This window comes from Micropterus dolomieu, linkage group LG11, assembly GCF_021292245.1.
Source record: "Micropterus dolomieu isolate WLL.071019.BEF.003 ecotype Adirondacks linkage group LG11, ASM2129224v1, whole genome shotgun sequence".
Lineage (NCBI taxonomy): Eukaryota > Metazoa > Chordata > Actinopteri > Centrarchiformes > Centrarchidae > Micropterus > Micropterus dolomieu.
Window position 1 is genome coordinate 6891400 of NC_060160.1, and position 16367 is coordinate 6907766.

The following is a 16367-nucleotide window of genomic DNA, read 5'->3' on the forward strand; positions in this document are numbered from 1 at the left end:
TTAAATTGTGTGTCAAACAATGACTGATGAAAGCTGACTGATCTATATAAAAATTAATCCATTATTTAGTTATTTATATGCTACAATACCAGCATTCTATGTCAACCATTGTTTGCTGATAACCTTCAATGCAAACTCTAAACGTAGAGGCTATTGTTTCTAGAACGGCATATAAAAAATTAAAGTATTGGGCGATGGTTAAATTTGTGTTGTGTTTTATCAGTTGGTGAAGAACAAAACAGATATTCATTTTCCCATGTTCTTAATACTGTAGATCTTGTAGGTATATTAGTGTATGGGAGACGGCGGGTGCCTCTGCGTTTTGGTAGTGTTTGGGCGGTCTTGACAGCCACTGAGGAAGTAAAGTGAAACGCACTCTCTGAGGTGCCGACACATTTCTGTCTCAGATCTGTGAGCGCACTAATAAGCGCAAACATGAACGTACACAGATGTTGACACACAGGCACACATTCATACAAACTCACTGGCAGTCTACACACACCTGCAACCACACACAGGGGGATATTTAATGTCTGCACACACACATACACACAGATCTGGTTTGTACCCAACAGGAGCAGGTATGACTAAAAAATTGTATTTGTATCTATTACAATATAATTACACAAAGTCATCACACAAACCTTTTCCCATGCATTTTAGCCTGTGTTGAGAAGGAGGTGAAATTCTCATCAGTTGCAGTAGCAAGCTACACATAAAGCACGACATTTTCAAGACATTGCAGATTAAATGTAATAAAATATAGTTTCATTGTTTCAAAATCAAGTGCAGGAGTTTTAGTGAGGAGTTTAGAGTCAAGCAAGGAGAAGTGGAAATCTACTGAGCAAAAAAGATCTGGTACACACTCTAGTATTCTTACTTTAAACAGTCTGCAGTGACCGTAGGTAAGAAAAGCCTGTTTAAACAATAACACAGGCAATATTCTGTACTTTTTCTCCTTGTCAATACAAACAAGTATTGTCTGTGTGGCAAAAGACCATTCTGCTGTAGTAAGTACTCTGTGTACCAAACGTGTCTCCAACATATTCACTGTTTACTCCTGTTTGAGTAATATTTACTACAAGCTACAGTACCCAACTGTTTTCGGAAATTACTGAGCCTTTTTAAGAGATGAAATTATATATTTGTGACTCATAATTAAAGATTTACGTCTTCAGTAGGAACCAATGGGAGTGGGGCTGGGAGCCACAGACAGGCAGGGGAAGTCAGAAAGTATTTTATGCATTGCTGGTTTTGGCCTTTTAATGGGATTTGCTGACTATAACAAATATATATTTATTTATATATGCATATATTTATATCCTAACTAATGAAACTGCCTATTTAGAAACGTGGCTTGCAGGGTGGAGAAGCGGGGATGAAAGATCAACAAGGGGACATAAATTAGACCCACAACAACTCCATCCAAGAAGCACAGACCTCTCTGTATGCAGGACATATGCTGCGATCACTTATATCTTTTATTAACAAATGCATACAGTGTCACCGGAGACACTGGCACTACTGTGTGTCAAGTTAAATTAAAAAAGCAATTTTCCACAGAGGTAGTAGGATACAATACATACAGCAGACTCCTCAGATATGACATTCAGCTTGTGTTGCACTTGATCACGTTAAAAACGCACCTCTGCTATATGTTAATACAGTACAGCAAATATTGGCTATTTCCAAAGCGAACACCGAGTTACGAGTAAAGCTGTGATTTGCTGAATGTAACAGGAGAAAGGCCAAGTGGGTTATTCCCACTGCCTTGGCAGCGGTATTCCAGGATCCCACTGCACTGATCCCCTAAGTAATCCTGACATGTCATCTATTCTCAAATTACCTTGAAGAATTGGCCAAAACAGAGGAAGAGCTAAGGAAGGAGCTAAACAAGAGTGTGGAGCACAGCCCACTTGGGGAGTCTTTAAAAGTAGCGAGGAAGCCTGTCTGAGAGGATCCCTCGTCTCCTCTTCTAGGGAGAAGTGGTGTCTTTGTGTAGCCTACTCTTCACATTCATCATTCTCTTTCTGTTGCTACTTCTTGCTTCTGTTGTGTTTCTACCTCTTTAGTCAACAGTCTCTTTTATTTTCTCTCTCTGTCTTGCTTGTCTTTTCTATGTCTACTCTGCACCTCATTTCCTCTCATTCTTTCTCCACCTAGTCTTTCTACCTTTCCCCTGTCTGTGCTTCTGCCCTCCCTCTTTCTTTCCCTTCCTCTCGCTGCCATGGCTGTAGAGGGGCATGGCAAAGTGGGATGGAGGTAAGGCTAGAAAAGAGGAAGACAGATGATGGGTGAGGGAAACAAGACAGAAATGCACAGGGAGAGGAGCAGCAAAAGGGAAGCGAACATGTGGAGTCAAACATATAATGAGGCAGGGAGCACCAGGGAGGAGAGACAGAGACCAGAGAGGATGAAGAGGAAAACAAGAAATTGTAATGGACGAAAGATAAAAAGCAAGAAAAAGAAAATGTAGAGGAGGAAAAACAGAGAGCAAAAGCAGCAGACAGAGGGTAAAGAAAACGCAAGAGATGTTTTTTCCCCTTCCCTTTATTTCCCCCTAGTGTCACCCTGATTATATAAGTGCCACGTGCTAAAAATAAAGCCTGCAGTACAAACTGTGAATGTGAGGCTCCGTGTGTTTGCGTGCATGCGCAAGTGTGTATCTCCCGCTTGCACACACATGCCTGCAGTTGATGCTGATGAAAAGAAACACACTCAGACGCACACTTACACACACACACACACAGACACACACACACACACACACACACACACACACACAGACTGAATGACAGTGACGCATCAGACAGAGGCACACATGCAGCAGCGATGAGCTGATGTGTTTGCGCAAAACACATTCATGCATGCACACGTACAACCCAGCCCGGCGAGCCGGGAGACGGGCGCAGGTTCTCTCCGGTTGCCATGGCAACATAGCCTCTTTCAGATGGAGAGAAGAAGCGTTATGACTTCCTGGAGGGACAGAGCAAAGCAGAGCAGAGGCTCTCCCACAACCAGCATGCATCACATCATCCTCCCTGCCCTTCTCCTCCCTCCCTCTTTCTGTTCTGCTCCTCTCTTCACTCATGGGCTAATTTCCGCAAGTGTTTCATTTGTCTTATTTTCTTTTGTGTGTTTACTTGATCCCCCCTCTGTTGGATTCACAAATCCCATCATCAGCCCTCCGGAGAAGCCTCTCTGGCTCAGAGGCGGGTGAAAGGGGCTAAGGCTGCTGCGCCACCAGAGAATTGAGGATGAAACTGCCGCTCATCCCCTCCACACCTTCATCAGTTATCTCCTCATGTGGTGCATGTGATGTGTTCCCCTCCATCCATCTCTATAAGCGCCTGGCAGGTAGGAGACAAGGGCCTCTTAGAGCCAGTTTCATCTGTTTTAGCAGAGCCACTCCTGCGGCCGAGGACCACATCACATTGACTTCCATCAGGAGGACGCCTGGAGGAACACAAGGGTGGGTGGAGGCTGAGTGGGAAGGGTACTGTTACTGGAAACCTGCTGATATTTGGAGGTGTGGTGACAGAGCAGCAACCCAAACACTAGCTGGGGCTCAACTAATATTTTTTTCCCCCAAAACAAGGCCACGTGTAGAGAAACGCCAACACTTAGGCCATTAAAACATTACAGGTGCTGAGGTGTGCATTTCCCAAAATAACAGTGATACACGTACCGTAGATGTTCTCACGCTCTTTCTTTGCTCTGTCACACACACTCTCACACATTGCCTATATTTATACCCACTCACTTTATAGAGGTTTTGTTATATCCCAGATTCCCTAGTAACAACTGCTCTGCTTCTGCCATCATGAAGGTCCACTGGAAAATTGGCTGTGCTCAAAAGAGTGTCTAAATATATAAAAATGTAGCAAGAAAAAGTGGAACCTGTAAATAACTGTTGTGGTGTAGTTTAGGCGGAGTCTTTCCGAGGCAAATTAAATCAGAAGAAGCTAATTTAGCGGGGAAGCAATGTGATAAAGTCTGGTGACGTTCTACATTTACTTACTTTACTGTAAAAAAATCAATGAAAAGACCAAGAATTTATAACGAAACAATGCAATACCAAATATTATCTGTGTAGCTGATACATCGATAGACAGAGTTTTGAGAAGGTTACTTTGGAAATGTAATCAATTACAAGTTACCCTATTTAAATTTAATAGTTAATAGTGCAACTAGTACTACTAATAGTTTAATAGTGCAACTATTTCAAATACTTTATCAATGTAATGTAACTTATTACATATAATTACTTTTTTAATACTTTTCCAAATTTGTAATGATTGTTTTCAGCTGTTAAACATTTTCAAAAGACAGCTTGAGAGGAAATTTCAGTGGCAGTCAGGTGGTGCTGCAAATTCCAACATGAGAACCAATCAAAGCATAAACATGTTTTATACTACACTGTTCAAAAAAATAAAGGGAACACCTCAACAACACAATGTAACTCCAAGTCAATCACACTCCTGTGAAATCAAACTGTCCACTTAGGAAGCAACACTGATTGACAATCAATTTCACATGCTGTTGTGCAAATGGAATAGACAACAGGTGGAAATTATAGGCAATAAGCAAGACACCCCCAATAAAGGAGTGGTTCTGCAGGTGGTGACCACAGACCACTTCACAGTTCCTATGCTTCCTGGCTGATGTTTTGGTCACTTTTGAATGCTGGCGGTGCTTTCACTATAGTGGTAGCATGAGACGGAGTCTACAACCCACACAAGTGGCTCAGGTAGTGCAGCTCATCCAGGATGGCACATCAATGCGAGCTGTGGCAAGAAGGTTTGCTGTGTCTGTCAGCGTAGTGTCCAGTGCACGGAGGTGCTACCAGGCGACAGGCCAGTACATGAGGAGATGTGGAGGAGGCCGTAGGAGGGCAACAACCAGGACCGCTACCTCCGCCTTTGTGCAAGGAGGAGCAGGAGGAGCACTGCCAGAGCCCTGCAAAATGACCTCCAGCAGGCCACAAATGTGCATGTGTCTGCTCAAACGGTCAGAAACAGACTCCATGACGGTGGTATGAGGGCCCGACATCCACAGGTGGGGGTTGTGCTTACAGTCCAACACCGTGCAGGACGTTTGCCATTTGCCAGAGAACACCAAGATTGGCAAATTCGCCACTGGCTTCCTGTGCTCTTCACAGATGAAAACAGGTTCACACTGAGCACATGTGACAGACGTGACAGAGTCTGGAGACGCCGTGGAGAACGTCCTGCTGCCTGCAACATCCTCCAGCATGACCGGTTTGGAGGTGGGTCAGTAATGGTGTGGGGTGGCATTTCTTTGGGGGGCCGCACAGCCCTCCATGTGCTCGCCAGAGGTAGCCTGACTGCCATTAGGTACCGAGATGAGATCCTCAGACCCCTTGTGAGACCATATGGTGGTGCGGTTGGCCCTGGGTTCCTCCTAATGCAAGACAATGCTAGACCTCATGTGGGTCAGCAGTTCCTGCAAGAGGAAGGCATTGATGCTATGGACCGGCCGGCCCGTTCCCCAGACCTGAATCCAACTGAGCACATCTGGGACATCATGTCTCGCTCCATCCACCGACGCCACGTTGCACCACAGACTGTCCAGGAGTTGGCGGATGCTTTAGTCCAGGTCTGGGAGGAGATCCCTCAGGAGACCATCCGCCACCTCATCAGGAGCATGCCCAGGCGTTGCCTGTAGTGTTGTTTTCCACTTTGATTTTGAGTGTGACTCCAAATCCAGACCTCCATGGGTTGATAAATTTGATTTCCATTGATAATTTTTGTGTGATTATGTTTCACATTCAACTATGTAAAGAAAGGAGTATTTAATGAGATTATTTCATTCATTCAGATCTAGGATGTGTTATTTTAGTGTTCCCTTTATTTTTTTGAGCAGTGTATAATTTTGTATCACAATATCATTGTGATAATACATTTTCTGGAGAATCAATTGGCTAATCCAGCAAATGAAATGACGGTCGTAGCACATCATTACATTCATACATCAATCATATAAAGAAACACTATTACCATTAAAGCACTCATGCTCACTTAAAATGGTCTAATATATCCAGAGTTATTAAAGGGATAGCTACATGGCATAAACGATATGCTAAAGTCTCTGACGGTAGAAAAATGTTTGTCTCACTGTCACTTGCTCACTGGCAAAAAACATATGGTATGATATTCAATATGATCGCCACTGTTGCCATGCTGAGGACATCTGCCTGAAACATCCGTGCATGAATCAAGTACCATCCTACTCGTACTTTTTGACACTCCATACAAAAACAACATCGACAGTACTGTTAGGTATACAAACGACATGTTAATGGCCTGAAGTATGATCTCTGTGTGTGACTTTTTTGTCTTGTCTAAAATATCAAGTACATTATATTTCATGTATTTAACAATCATCAGTGGACACAGACAGCAATAATTCTTCATTAAGGTTTAGTAAATTAAACAGAGCTTTCACCCTTTTGTCAGGTAAAAACTGGGGCAAAAGTGATCAGTTGCCGGTGGCTTCAGCACCAACTTCCACATCTGATGGGAGAGACCCGGAGCTGAAAGGTAAGGACCAGGAAACCTCAGACAGTGAACCCCTCTGAATATGATCAACAGTCCTACAAATAAGGGATTTTAATGAGAAAGGCTCAAATGGTAGATAGTTCTGTGTTGCCAGGTTTCAAAGCCAGCACTAAATTTTCACCTAAAATGCTAGAATAATTTTGTACCCAATTGTAACCTAATCTTCCCTTGGAGACTATATGTTGTAAACATACTGTAGAAAGCAAAATAATTGACTTTACTTGAGACTTACCAAGCATGTTTAAGATGTCGCACCCAAAGTGAACACCAGACAGTTTGGGAAAAGTGGAGCTGAATGAAAAGATGTCTTTCATTTTCCGCCTTTCTGTAAGCGTGTAAGTTTTTACAGACCAGATCACACACTTCCTCAGTTTTTGGATGCCAGCCACTCAACAACAGCAGAGATTGATAGGTCTAGAGTCAAGGTTGGGACTTGGCATCCCCCCCCCCCCCACCCTTTTTTTCAGCCCCACTGTCCATTAGGAAAACAGCAGTCCCAACCAAATCCATTTTTGGAGAGAAATTTGTTCCCTCTGTATGGTAATACGTGGTTTTGTTTCATAATATCAGTGGTGTGCCAAAAAAAGGAAAGCTGGGTAAGGCTCTCACAGTCCTTGCAGATGCGGCAGGCCTGTTTTGTTGTAATGAAACTGCTGCTTTATTTAAGCAGGCAGTTCATGAACCAATCCTTGTTTACAATGGTCTGGCGAAGGCTTATTTAGGTGCGTGAGATTGAGATTAAACACAGATAAACAGATACACTGGACTACAAGACATATAAATTGCTAACAGGTACAACAAACAACCACAAACAACAACAAACACATAACTATGGCTATTACAACAGGCAGAACATTATTTAGCTGTGAATAAACAACATGGGCAGGATCAACACACCATGGACAAGCTCATTATTCAAAATCTCCTAAATGAAGATGATAAAGTGAATCTTTCTTCAGCCAGGGTGTTTAAAAGGGGTTTTGCAGTCAATCAAACGCGAAACCTGCATTTGTAAATGGCGAGTGTACATTCTTGCAACAGTACCTCATTGCCTTACAAAATAAATAAAATATAGAAACAAGCCTTTGCATTTATAGCTGCCTAGTGCTAACAAGAACAGACCATCATGAAACAAGACATGATGAACAAACTGCTAACTGCCTCTGATCATGAAGTTGTTTTTACGTTTCCATAAATCAGACTTGGGGTCTTCAGTATGACACACGAGAACTACAATGTTTAATGAGTCCTATTTCTAAAGTAAGACTAAATATATTCCACGTTTATAAATTCATGTAACCATGTCTGTCCTTCTCGCTGACATCATCATCCAATTCTGGCTCTGTCAGTCTTTTACTCTGCAGGAGACAACATGTCTGTCTCCTCTCAGGTCCAGAGACGACTTTTGTTTATCCAGGGAGAATGTTTGCCAAAAGTGGAGGACTGCGGTCGCTCTGGTCAGCTCCCTGGTGTGAACGTGTACACACGAATAGTTGAACATGAAGCTCAACTCCACATGAGCTGAGTGCAATAAAAACAGTAGTTTCTGATGGGATCTTGAACCAGTGGACTACGTGGTGTGGAGCCCACTTCATTCTCTGACCTTTCAGTCACTTCCATCTCTGTCCCCTGAGAGCAGGTCTAGGCTCAGTTTCCATTCCACATTTCAAAATATCAGTGTTGAGTACATGACGCACTCCTCAGCACTAACAATGTGGTGCTCATAGTCTACTTCTGGCAATGGTAATGGTCAGTGTTGAGGAATGTGTTGTGTTAGCATTTTTTGAATGGTGTAATAAAATGTCTGACTTGGGCTTGATGTCTCTGCAGTGCAGAAGGTTTTTGAAATATTTTTTTTTCAGAATTGAGAACAACCATCACTGCAGCTTGTCCTGTGCTAAAAACGTGTTAAAGGCTGCTCGTCAACAGGAAAGAAAAACAGCAGTAGTAACTCCAAGGTTGAAAAAATGGCTGATTGGAAAGAAAATGAATAAATAATGTTCTTTTCCCTGTGCATCTATGAAAAAGATGTCCCTGAGGAAGGCACTTAAATGTCAGACGCAGTCAGCAGCCAACAGTAGTAAACTGTAGTTCTACTGGTCAGCTCCCAGGTGTGAACAGGGTGTTGCTGAGAAAAAACATGCGTCTTCAGTAAAAAAAAAAAAAACAACACAAAAAACCCAGTAGTGTGGGAGGTATGTTTGCAGTGTATAAGAGCAGACTGTCATGTCAATCTGTTACAAATGCAGGTCAGTCCAAGTGTCGTGTTGAGAGGAACCAGGCTTTGGAAGAAGCCAGGAGACCTCAAGAGTCCATGTTTATCCCAGAATGCAATGATGATGGAACATTTGCCCAGGTCGGCCTCCACAGATTTCTTTTTCTTCATGTTTTTCCTCTTCATCTTTTGTTTCTTTTTTACTATGAACCATGTCCTTTTCGTCACACAAGGGATCAGTTTCACTTCACTGACAGATATTGTATTGTGTAAATGTACTCTTGGCCTTATGCTGTATTTACACTCACAATACACTGAACCAAATGATGTATATTACAAAGTTATTGTCATTTTTTGGTGTGATTTACCTTTATGCCTTTGCAGGTCCAGTGCCATACTCCGACAGGTTACTGCTGGTGTGTCACCAGTGACGGCAAGCCAGTGAGTGGCTCTTCTGTACACAACAGGACCCCGGTGTGTTCAGGTACTGGGGGGAAACCAGCCTGGCAACCTGTGGATGAAATGTTCGGTGTTTTTCAAAAGAATCTTAAAACGTTTGTCCTGTACGAGGTTTCTAGCGTGAAAGACTCTGCTGCCAACACAGCTTGCATCTGTCCTGCCTTAGTACTATGCACATTAGTGATTAGAGTCTGTTTTTGTGCAACCAGAGCAGCTCTACTTCAGAGTAATGTTTAACAGGTTGTATGACTAAAAGTAGAAGGGTAAGAGGTTTCCCGACAATTCTTTATTAGGGTGGAGAAGCAGCATTTGTAGCATCTTGGAGCCAAGAGTGAATGGAAGCCAAGTCTCTGTGGTTTGGGCAAATTAACTTTAGGTATCGGAATTAGATTTTTTTTTTATTATCAAAAGCAACTAGCAATAGTTCTTATTCATAGGCTTCAGTTCCTTATCAATGGAAACATTGAGAATTGAAACATTATATTAGAATACTGGCAGCTGCATTCCTTAGGTAGAACTTAAATTGAGTAAATTATCAGTGAACTGACCCTATAGTTGACTTTTAGGAAGCCCGGCTGCGCTGATGAAGGTTAGAGTGAACACAGCCTTTGGGTTGCAGTTAAATAGATTCTGTCATGCCATACTATGGGCACATGTGTATTACATGTCATGTAGCGTATAGCAGGTGCAAGGTCAATGAGAAGGCTAATGGCCATACATCCAGGGGCCTCACAGCCCTCCCCCTTGTCTAACTGCTCTCAGCAAGCCAGAGGAGAGAGAGAGAGCGGCTCTGCACACTCATCCTGGATGGGAACACTTTATGATAATCACCATCATTTTCCCTCAGAAGATAATACACAGGGGTATTTGGCAGAATTGGACTGCACAGTCACTAGAGCATATGGTGCAAATTTTGTGTGGAGTGTGGTGAGAGTGGACGCATGCCCCTCTGAAGCTGCTCAACAGACCCAAACCTTCCCGCTCTCTCTCTCAATTTCTTTATCTCTCTCTCCGCCTCAATCTTCTGTGCTTTCTTTGTTTTAAATCTGCATTTCTCACTTGTGACACTAATCACCTGTATGGTTTTCCACGGCACCTAGTGTGTTTCAGTCCTTTCAATAGAATCAGTAAATTTCACAAATGGAGTACAGTTCATCCATTCATACTGGAAAACCGTGAAGTGAAGGTGTGGTAGAATTTTTGTTAATATTATTTCTGCAGCAGAAAACAAATCACTGCGCAGCTAGAGAATTACCCTTCTGTGAACAACAGGACCCAGGTGTGTTCAGGTATTTGGGGAAAACAGCCAGGCAGCTTGTTAATTATTTTTTTCACAGATTTTTCAAAATCTGACAAAAAAAAAGAAATTGGTTTTAAGTCACAACAGAAAGTGGCACAGCATATGTATTTGTGTGTCCACACAAAATAAGTGTTGCTGGAAAGTGAGAGTCACTACTTCACTTTTGCTATGTGAACAGCAAGTTAACACAACTCATTCACGTTTTTTACAATCTACTCCTGTCTTACACCTGACTGCAAACCATGCTGAATCTCTTGTGCGCACACTGTACTATGCTCCATCATTATTCTTATTCTAATTATTATTATGCAGGGAAAGAAAAATGTTATAATCATGGGGCTGCTACATATTAATTAAGACGTTAAGACATTAAGAGTCCATGAAGACAGTGGATTTGAATTACTCTGTTTGCTCTAAAATAGAATTGCAAACATTAGTCAACTGGTTGACTGAAAGAAAATTTATCGGCATTGGCTATTAGCAATTTTGATAATCAACTAATCGTTTGGGGATTTTCAGCTTTTCTTTGTCATATATGATAGTGAGTCTTTGGGATTTGGACCATTGTTCGGACAAATCTGAAGACGTCACTTTGGGCTCTGCAAAGTTGTGATAACTAAGTGAAAAGTCTACTAATCGACAACATAATCAATAAGGAAAGTAATGATTAGTTGCAGCCTTCAATGGAACTTTTAAGATGTCAAGATTTAAATAAAGCCTTTACTAAATCCTCAACTGTAGTTTAGGGCACAACACAATCTCTACCTGTCCTGCCCTGCATAAGATCCAATATCTTCATTGTTTCTTGCAAAGGTATGTATGACACTGGAACCAGAATCTGGGCACAATAAACCTGGTACTGTATACAGCTACTACATTCGTACATGCCCAACTTTCCTTCCCTTAAGTTCCCTACCCTCTCAGCTGACAGCAAATAACCTTTATTGACATGCTCAGACGCCCCTCTACACTATGACCCAAATCAATCATCTCACATACATTTGCAGGAAACTTCCGTGAATTTATGGGAACTCATGCTGGGACAAGTGGATTGTCAGGTAGTAAATTTCCTTCCAGTTACCTTCACTCAAAATGTCTCCCCTTTGCCCTACTGTTGTAATTCGTTGTACTGTCTAATTGTGGCCTTTTCCTCCATGCATGAAACCAACAACCCGCATGCACCAAAGAGAATGATATTTGGAAACGCACAACTATTTTGATAATAATTTTTCACAGATGGTGCAGATCACTCAGGTTTGCATTAGTCAGCCTAAAGATAATGCAACAAGCCTATTGTTTCAATATGTGCCTGCTATCAAGTACTAACAGGATGTACTCAAACGCTGATAAATCTTTGTATCTAACTCTTAAGTCAAGACGTCAGAGGGTTGGGTAATCTGTGGGAGTGATGTTTTTCTTTTGGCCTGCTGGAACAATGAAATTGTTCCAAATCATAAGATAGCTATTAAGTGACCAAAGCTCTTGCAAAATAATTTATTTACAGTAAGGTGGTGAATTTTTAGCAATTTACTGGTTTCTAAAATGGCATTTTGGAGTGAAATTACTTAATGTTCCCGAGAAATTTTTTCTGCTGTCCAGTCTTTGGTTTGTACATGTTGCATTTTTTTTCTTTCTTCACAGGGTCAGTAACCGATAAACCACCTGGGGCACCGATCTCTGGTAGAAAAGGTGAGTTGAGATCTGTTGTAAGTTGTGTGTGCATGAGTGTGAGTGTTTCTATTTGTATGAAAGAGACAGACAGAGAGCACAAGTGACAAAATGTCTTTTGACCTCATTTTGTTCCATCTGATCTGTGCAAAGTCCATATTTGTGCAGAGCAGAAAGTTACATGGTTGATGTTTCACTTCACTAATTTTGAGGGGATTTGGATGAAAATTGTCTTTATGGTTAAAGAATACATCTTAAAACTAGCTTCTTTTCTCTTTAGCATGTTAGCATGATTCTGAGCTATTCAAATTAGGATATAGGATCTTAGACACAGACACTATGGTATAACTAATCCTCAGATATATCTTTAGGTAAAAGCATCAGTGACAGTGCTGTATGCCGAATGATGGACACACTACAAACACTTCACTGGGTTTGCTCCAGTTATGTCTTTCTCCATATTGAAATAAAATAAAATATACCAAATGGTACTGTAGTTTCACAGTTTTCCTCTAGTTTCCTTTAAAGTAATTAATTAAAATCAAGGAAAACTGAAGTGGTAATGCAAATATTTCTTGCCTGGGTCTGCTTGATATATCAGACAAACAGCTGCTCTACTTCAGAAATCTCACTGAAAATATATGTACAGAACAAGGCTTTCTTTAAACTGAGAAAACATGGGCAGCCTCTCAACTTTTTTCTATTGTAAAGCCATTTAGTTGTTTCCCAGAGGGTGTTTTTATACCGTATAGAGTCGTTGTGGAGGACTTAGCAGTTGGGAGGGCAGGTGATAGTCGAGGTAAAGGTTTGCTGTTGATGCTTACATTAATTGTCTTTTTCCCCTCACAGTTTGTAGCACACAGTCCAGACCTGGATCAAACAGTTACTGACAGATACTGTAAGTTACAGAATTTGTTTCAACATGCTCAGCATGCATCACCAGTGTGTTTTACACAAATCTGTAGAATATCTGCAGGAGGTTGTTTGACCCAGGTTTGCACTTCTCTCATCTTAGATTAACCTCATAACTGTTGTATTTTATTTACAGTTTGACCGGATCAGGTCAGTTTGACTTCAAGTGTTAAAATGTTCTGACAAGTCATCTGACTTAAGGACTTTAGTGTTTGTAGAATGACTCCAGTTCTCTGTGGTTTGCTTTTGATTGAATTATTTCCTAAGGAGAGTTCCAGATGCTACAAAACTGCACATGGGTGAGTATTCTGGGTAGCTGAATTCACAGCATTATCTAAGATCTATTAAAACTCATTAATGTCTTAAGGTGTGTTCACACCGAAAGCGAATCCAGCGTTTTGGGCGGCTTGATTACATACAAAGTCAATGCAAAGACGCAAATTCCTGCGAATTCGCCCCGGGCGGCGCGAATGAGGTGTTTGTCGCAGAGTTCGCTGGTTTCGTGCGAGTTCAAAGTTTTCAACTTGGGCGAGAAATTCACTTGACACGATGTTGCGAAAGCCAATCAGCGGTGACATTGTCCAAATGTCACCGGTGGCTTCGTAGCGTTGTTTGGAGAGGACCTGGCGAGCAGTGTAATGACAATCCACTGGTAATCCACGGGGAGCTGCTAAAGAACGGGGAAGTGTATGGGGAGCAGCACTGCAGCTTTAGGACAAATAAACACCCATAGTCGGTCTGGATTATGCTCTGACAACTACGCTCAGAGTTAACTGCTTTTATTAAACTTTAGTTTTTGGAATTACAACTTGATTTATTTTCACTCGCGCTTCTCGGCAGCTAGCTTCCGTGATATCCGGTTTCACTGTTGTTGTTAGCGTCGGATGGCACCGGAGTTCTGCTGGACTACTACTTCATATTTATATCAAAACTGGACATTACTTCGAGAAAAGAAAGCGAGGAAGTTGAACTACCTGGTGAGTTCAGAAAATGTGTGTCTGTAACTAAAACTTCATTTGAAATACTTAATGATCAAATTCTGATGTTTTTTTCCCTAAGGCAGACTACGTTTAAGAAAACTGAGGATGAAAGAAAGACAGTTTATTCAGCCTGCAGCTTGGGAGCCAAGAAACCCAAATTTTGAAGAGTTTTCACAAAATTTAATTGGGATTTAGAGTCTAAATATGGAGTTAGAATGATCGTGTTATACAATATGGTTAGTATGTCGTGTGGTTCGCATGTGGCCAAATCCAACCAAGAAACACAGTGTTAAAAAGTACTACTAGAACACTTGTTAGAAGCCATTATTAATCCAGTGCTGCATGTTCTAGGCTGATGTTACAGGAAAGGCCACAGGGTCTTTAAATCATGAAGTGTTTTTTTCCACTGTTTTTATATTTTTACTATACAATTAAACATTGAGTACAAATAAAATTTGGGCATGATTGTGGTACTAGAGAAAAAAAATCAAGGGGACAACCAATTTTTTTTTTTGAATGTCATGAATATCCACAATAAATTTCAGGAAAATTTGAGTTTTTGAGATATCCTTCTCAGGGATCAAGGCGTGAGTCAATTATTAATCTGATGGCGGAGCCAGAATTATGGTCAGACCATCACTAAACTCATTTGAAATTATGCTCAGGGAACCATCACTATCATTGCCAAATTTCAGTGCAGTCTGGCTACTTATTGAGATCACACACTGGACCTGCGTTTTGGGTGGACCAATCAATCGACCTACTGACCATACCGACATCGGCATCTATAGTGGGACAAATATGGTCTTATTTATCAAGAATGACAAAGTTCACGCCCCCCATTTGTTCAGAGGTCCCTTCACCTCTGGATTGGTTGTGAGTGGGCCTTTCTGTCCCTGTCAACACATCCTACACCTGCACTGCACTCATGCGGGTCCTGATGGGTGGGTGGGGCGCCTTATGTGAGAGTATGTATGTGAATGTGTGTTTGGTTTACAATATGATTGTGAGAGAATGTGCTAAATGTGCAGACTGGTCATGTTGGTGTGAGAATGTCAGTGTGAGGATTTCTTGATGTGTATGTGAGTGAGCCACATGTGGATGATCGTCCTCTATTATTCAATCTGTCTATCTGTCTGTTTTTTTTCTATCTGTCTTGGCCGGGCCATGTGCAAATCCCAACCATTCAACAGTTCTGGAGAGTAGATTGTATTAACCTCAATAATGGTAGTCTCTTTCCGTTTCTTTCTCACCCTCAACCCAGATGATGGCTCCAAGCCCACACCGACCATGGAGACTCATGTTCCCCCTGAGGGTGATGGTAAGTCTCTAACTACGACTACATCTGTTATGCAGCATTCAGACCAAACCAAATTTTCTCCTCGCGTGAGTACAATCGCTGTAAGTGTTCACACACAACGCGAGAAGGCGATTTTAACACGATAACGTGAATAAACACAGCTTGCCATTACTACAGCTGTATGAACCCAAAGTAAACATTTTGCTGTAATTAAATAGCAATAAACAGATTAAACTGATGCCGAAATAACTACAACATGATGCAGATTTGTTAAACATATGAATTCATGCTTTGTCAGGTCTGTCAGCAAGACAACAACTTCTAAAATGTTTGTTTTCTGAATGGAGTTTGGATTGATCAGGGCCATTCTATGCTAACTTGGTCACAGTAAAGTACAATGATAGCTGGAATAAAGTTAGAGACGCATGTTTTCTGAACTCACCGGGTAGTTCAACCTCCTCGCTTTCTTTTCTCCAAGTAATATCCAGTTTTGATATAAATATGAAGTAGTAGTCCAGCAGAACTCCGGTGCCATCCGACGCTAACGGTTTTTATATACTGTAAATATGAAGTCATAGTCCGACAGAGCTAACGACGCTAACAACAACACTGGAACCGGATGTGCATGGAAACTAGCTGCTGAGAAGCTCCAGCGAAAATGATCAACGTTGTAATCCCAAAAACTTAAGTAAAAAGCTAATTTAATAAAAGCAGTTAATTCCGAGCTCCTCCCGCGAGTAAACGGCGTAGTTGTCAGAGCAGAATCCAGTTCCACTACGGGTGTTTATTTGTCCAAAGGTTGTAGCGCTGCTCCCTGCTCCTCTCCCCCAAATTTAGCAACTCTCAGCCGGCCAGCAGATTTTCTATCCCCCGCTCTGACCGGCCCTCTCCGCACATCGCTCTGAAGCCATCGGTGACCTACAGACAATCCCAACACTGATAGGCTATTGCG

At 41.7% G+C, this 16367-nt stretch overlaps 2 protein-coding genes across 9 annotated transcripts in view; one reads left to right on the forward strand and one right to left on the reverse strand.

Annotated features, from left to right (window-relative positions):
• slc8a3 (solute carrier family 8 member 3) overlaps positions 1-16367 on the reverse strand; it is a 173784-nt gene that overhangs the window by 66406 nt on the left and 91011 nt on the right. The window lies entirely within an intron of this gene.
• The window catches only part of smoc1 (SPARC related modular calcium binding 1), a 39363-nt gene continuing 26253 nt past the window's right edge, over positions 3258-16367 (forward strand). The window contains exons 1-6 of the mRNA XM_046063250.1: positions 3258-3357; positions 6480-6563; positions 8831-8937; positions 9181-9280; positions 12197-12244; positions 15380-15436. Coding sequence (XP_045919206.1) covers positions 3258-3357; positions 6480-6563; positions 8831-8937; positions 9181-9280; positions 12197-12244; positions 15380-15436 — 496 coding nt within the window. The remainder of the gene's footprint in view (positions 3358-6479; positions 6564-8830; positions 8938-9180; positions 9281-12196; positions 12245-15379; positions 15437-16367) is intronic.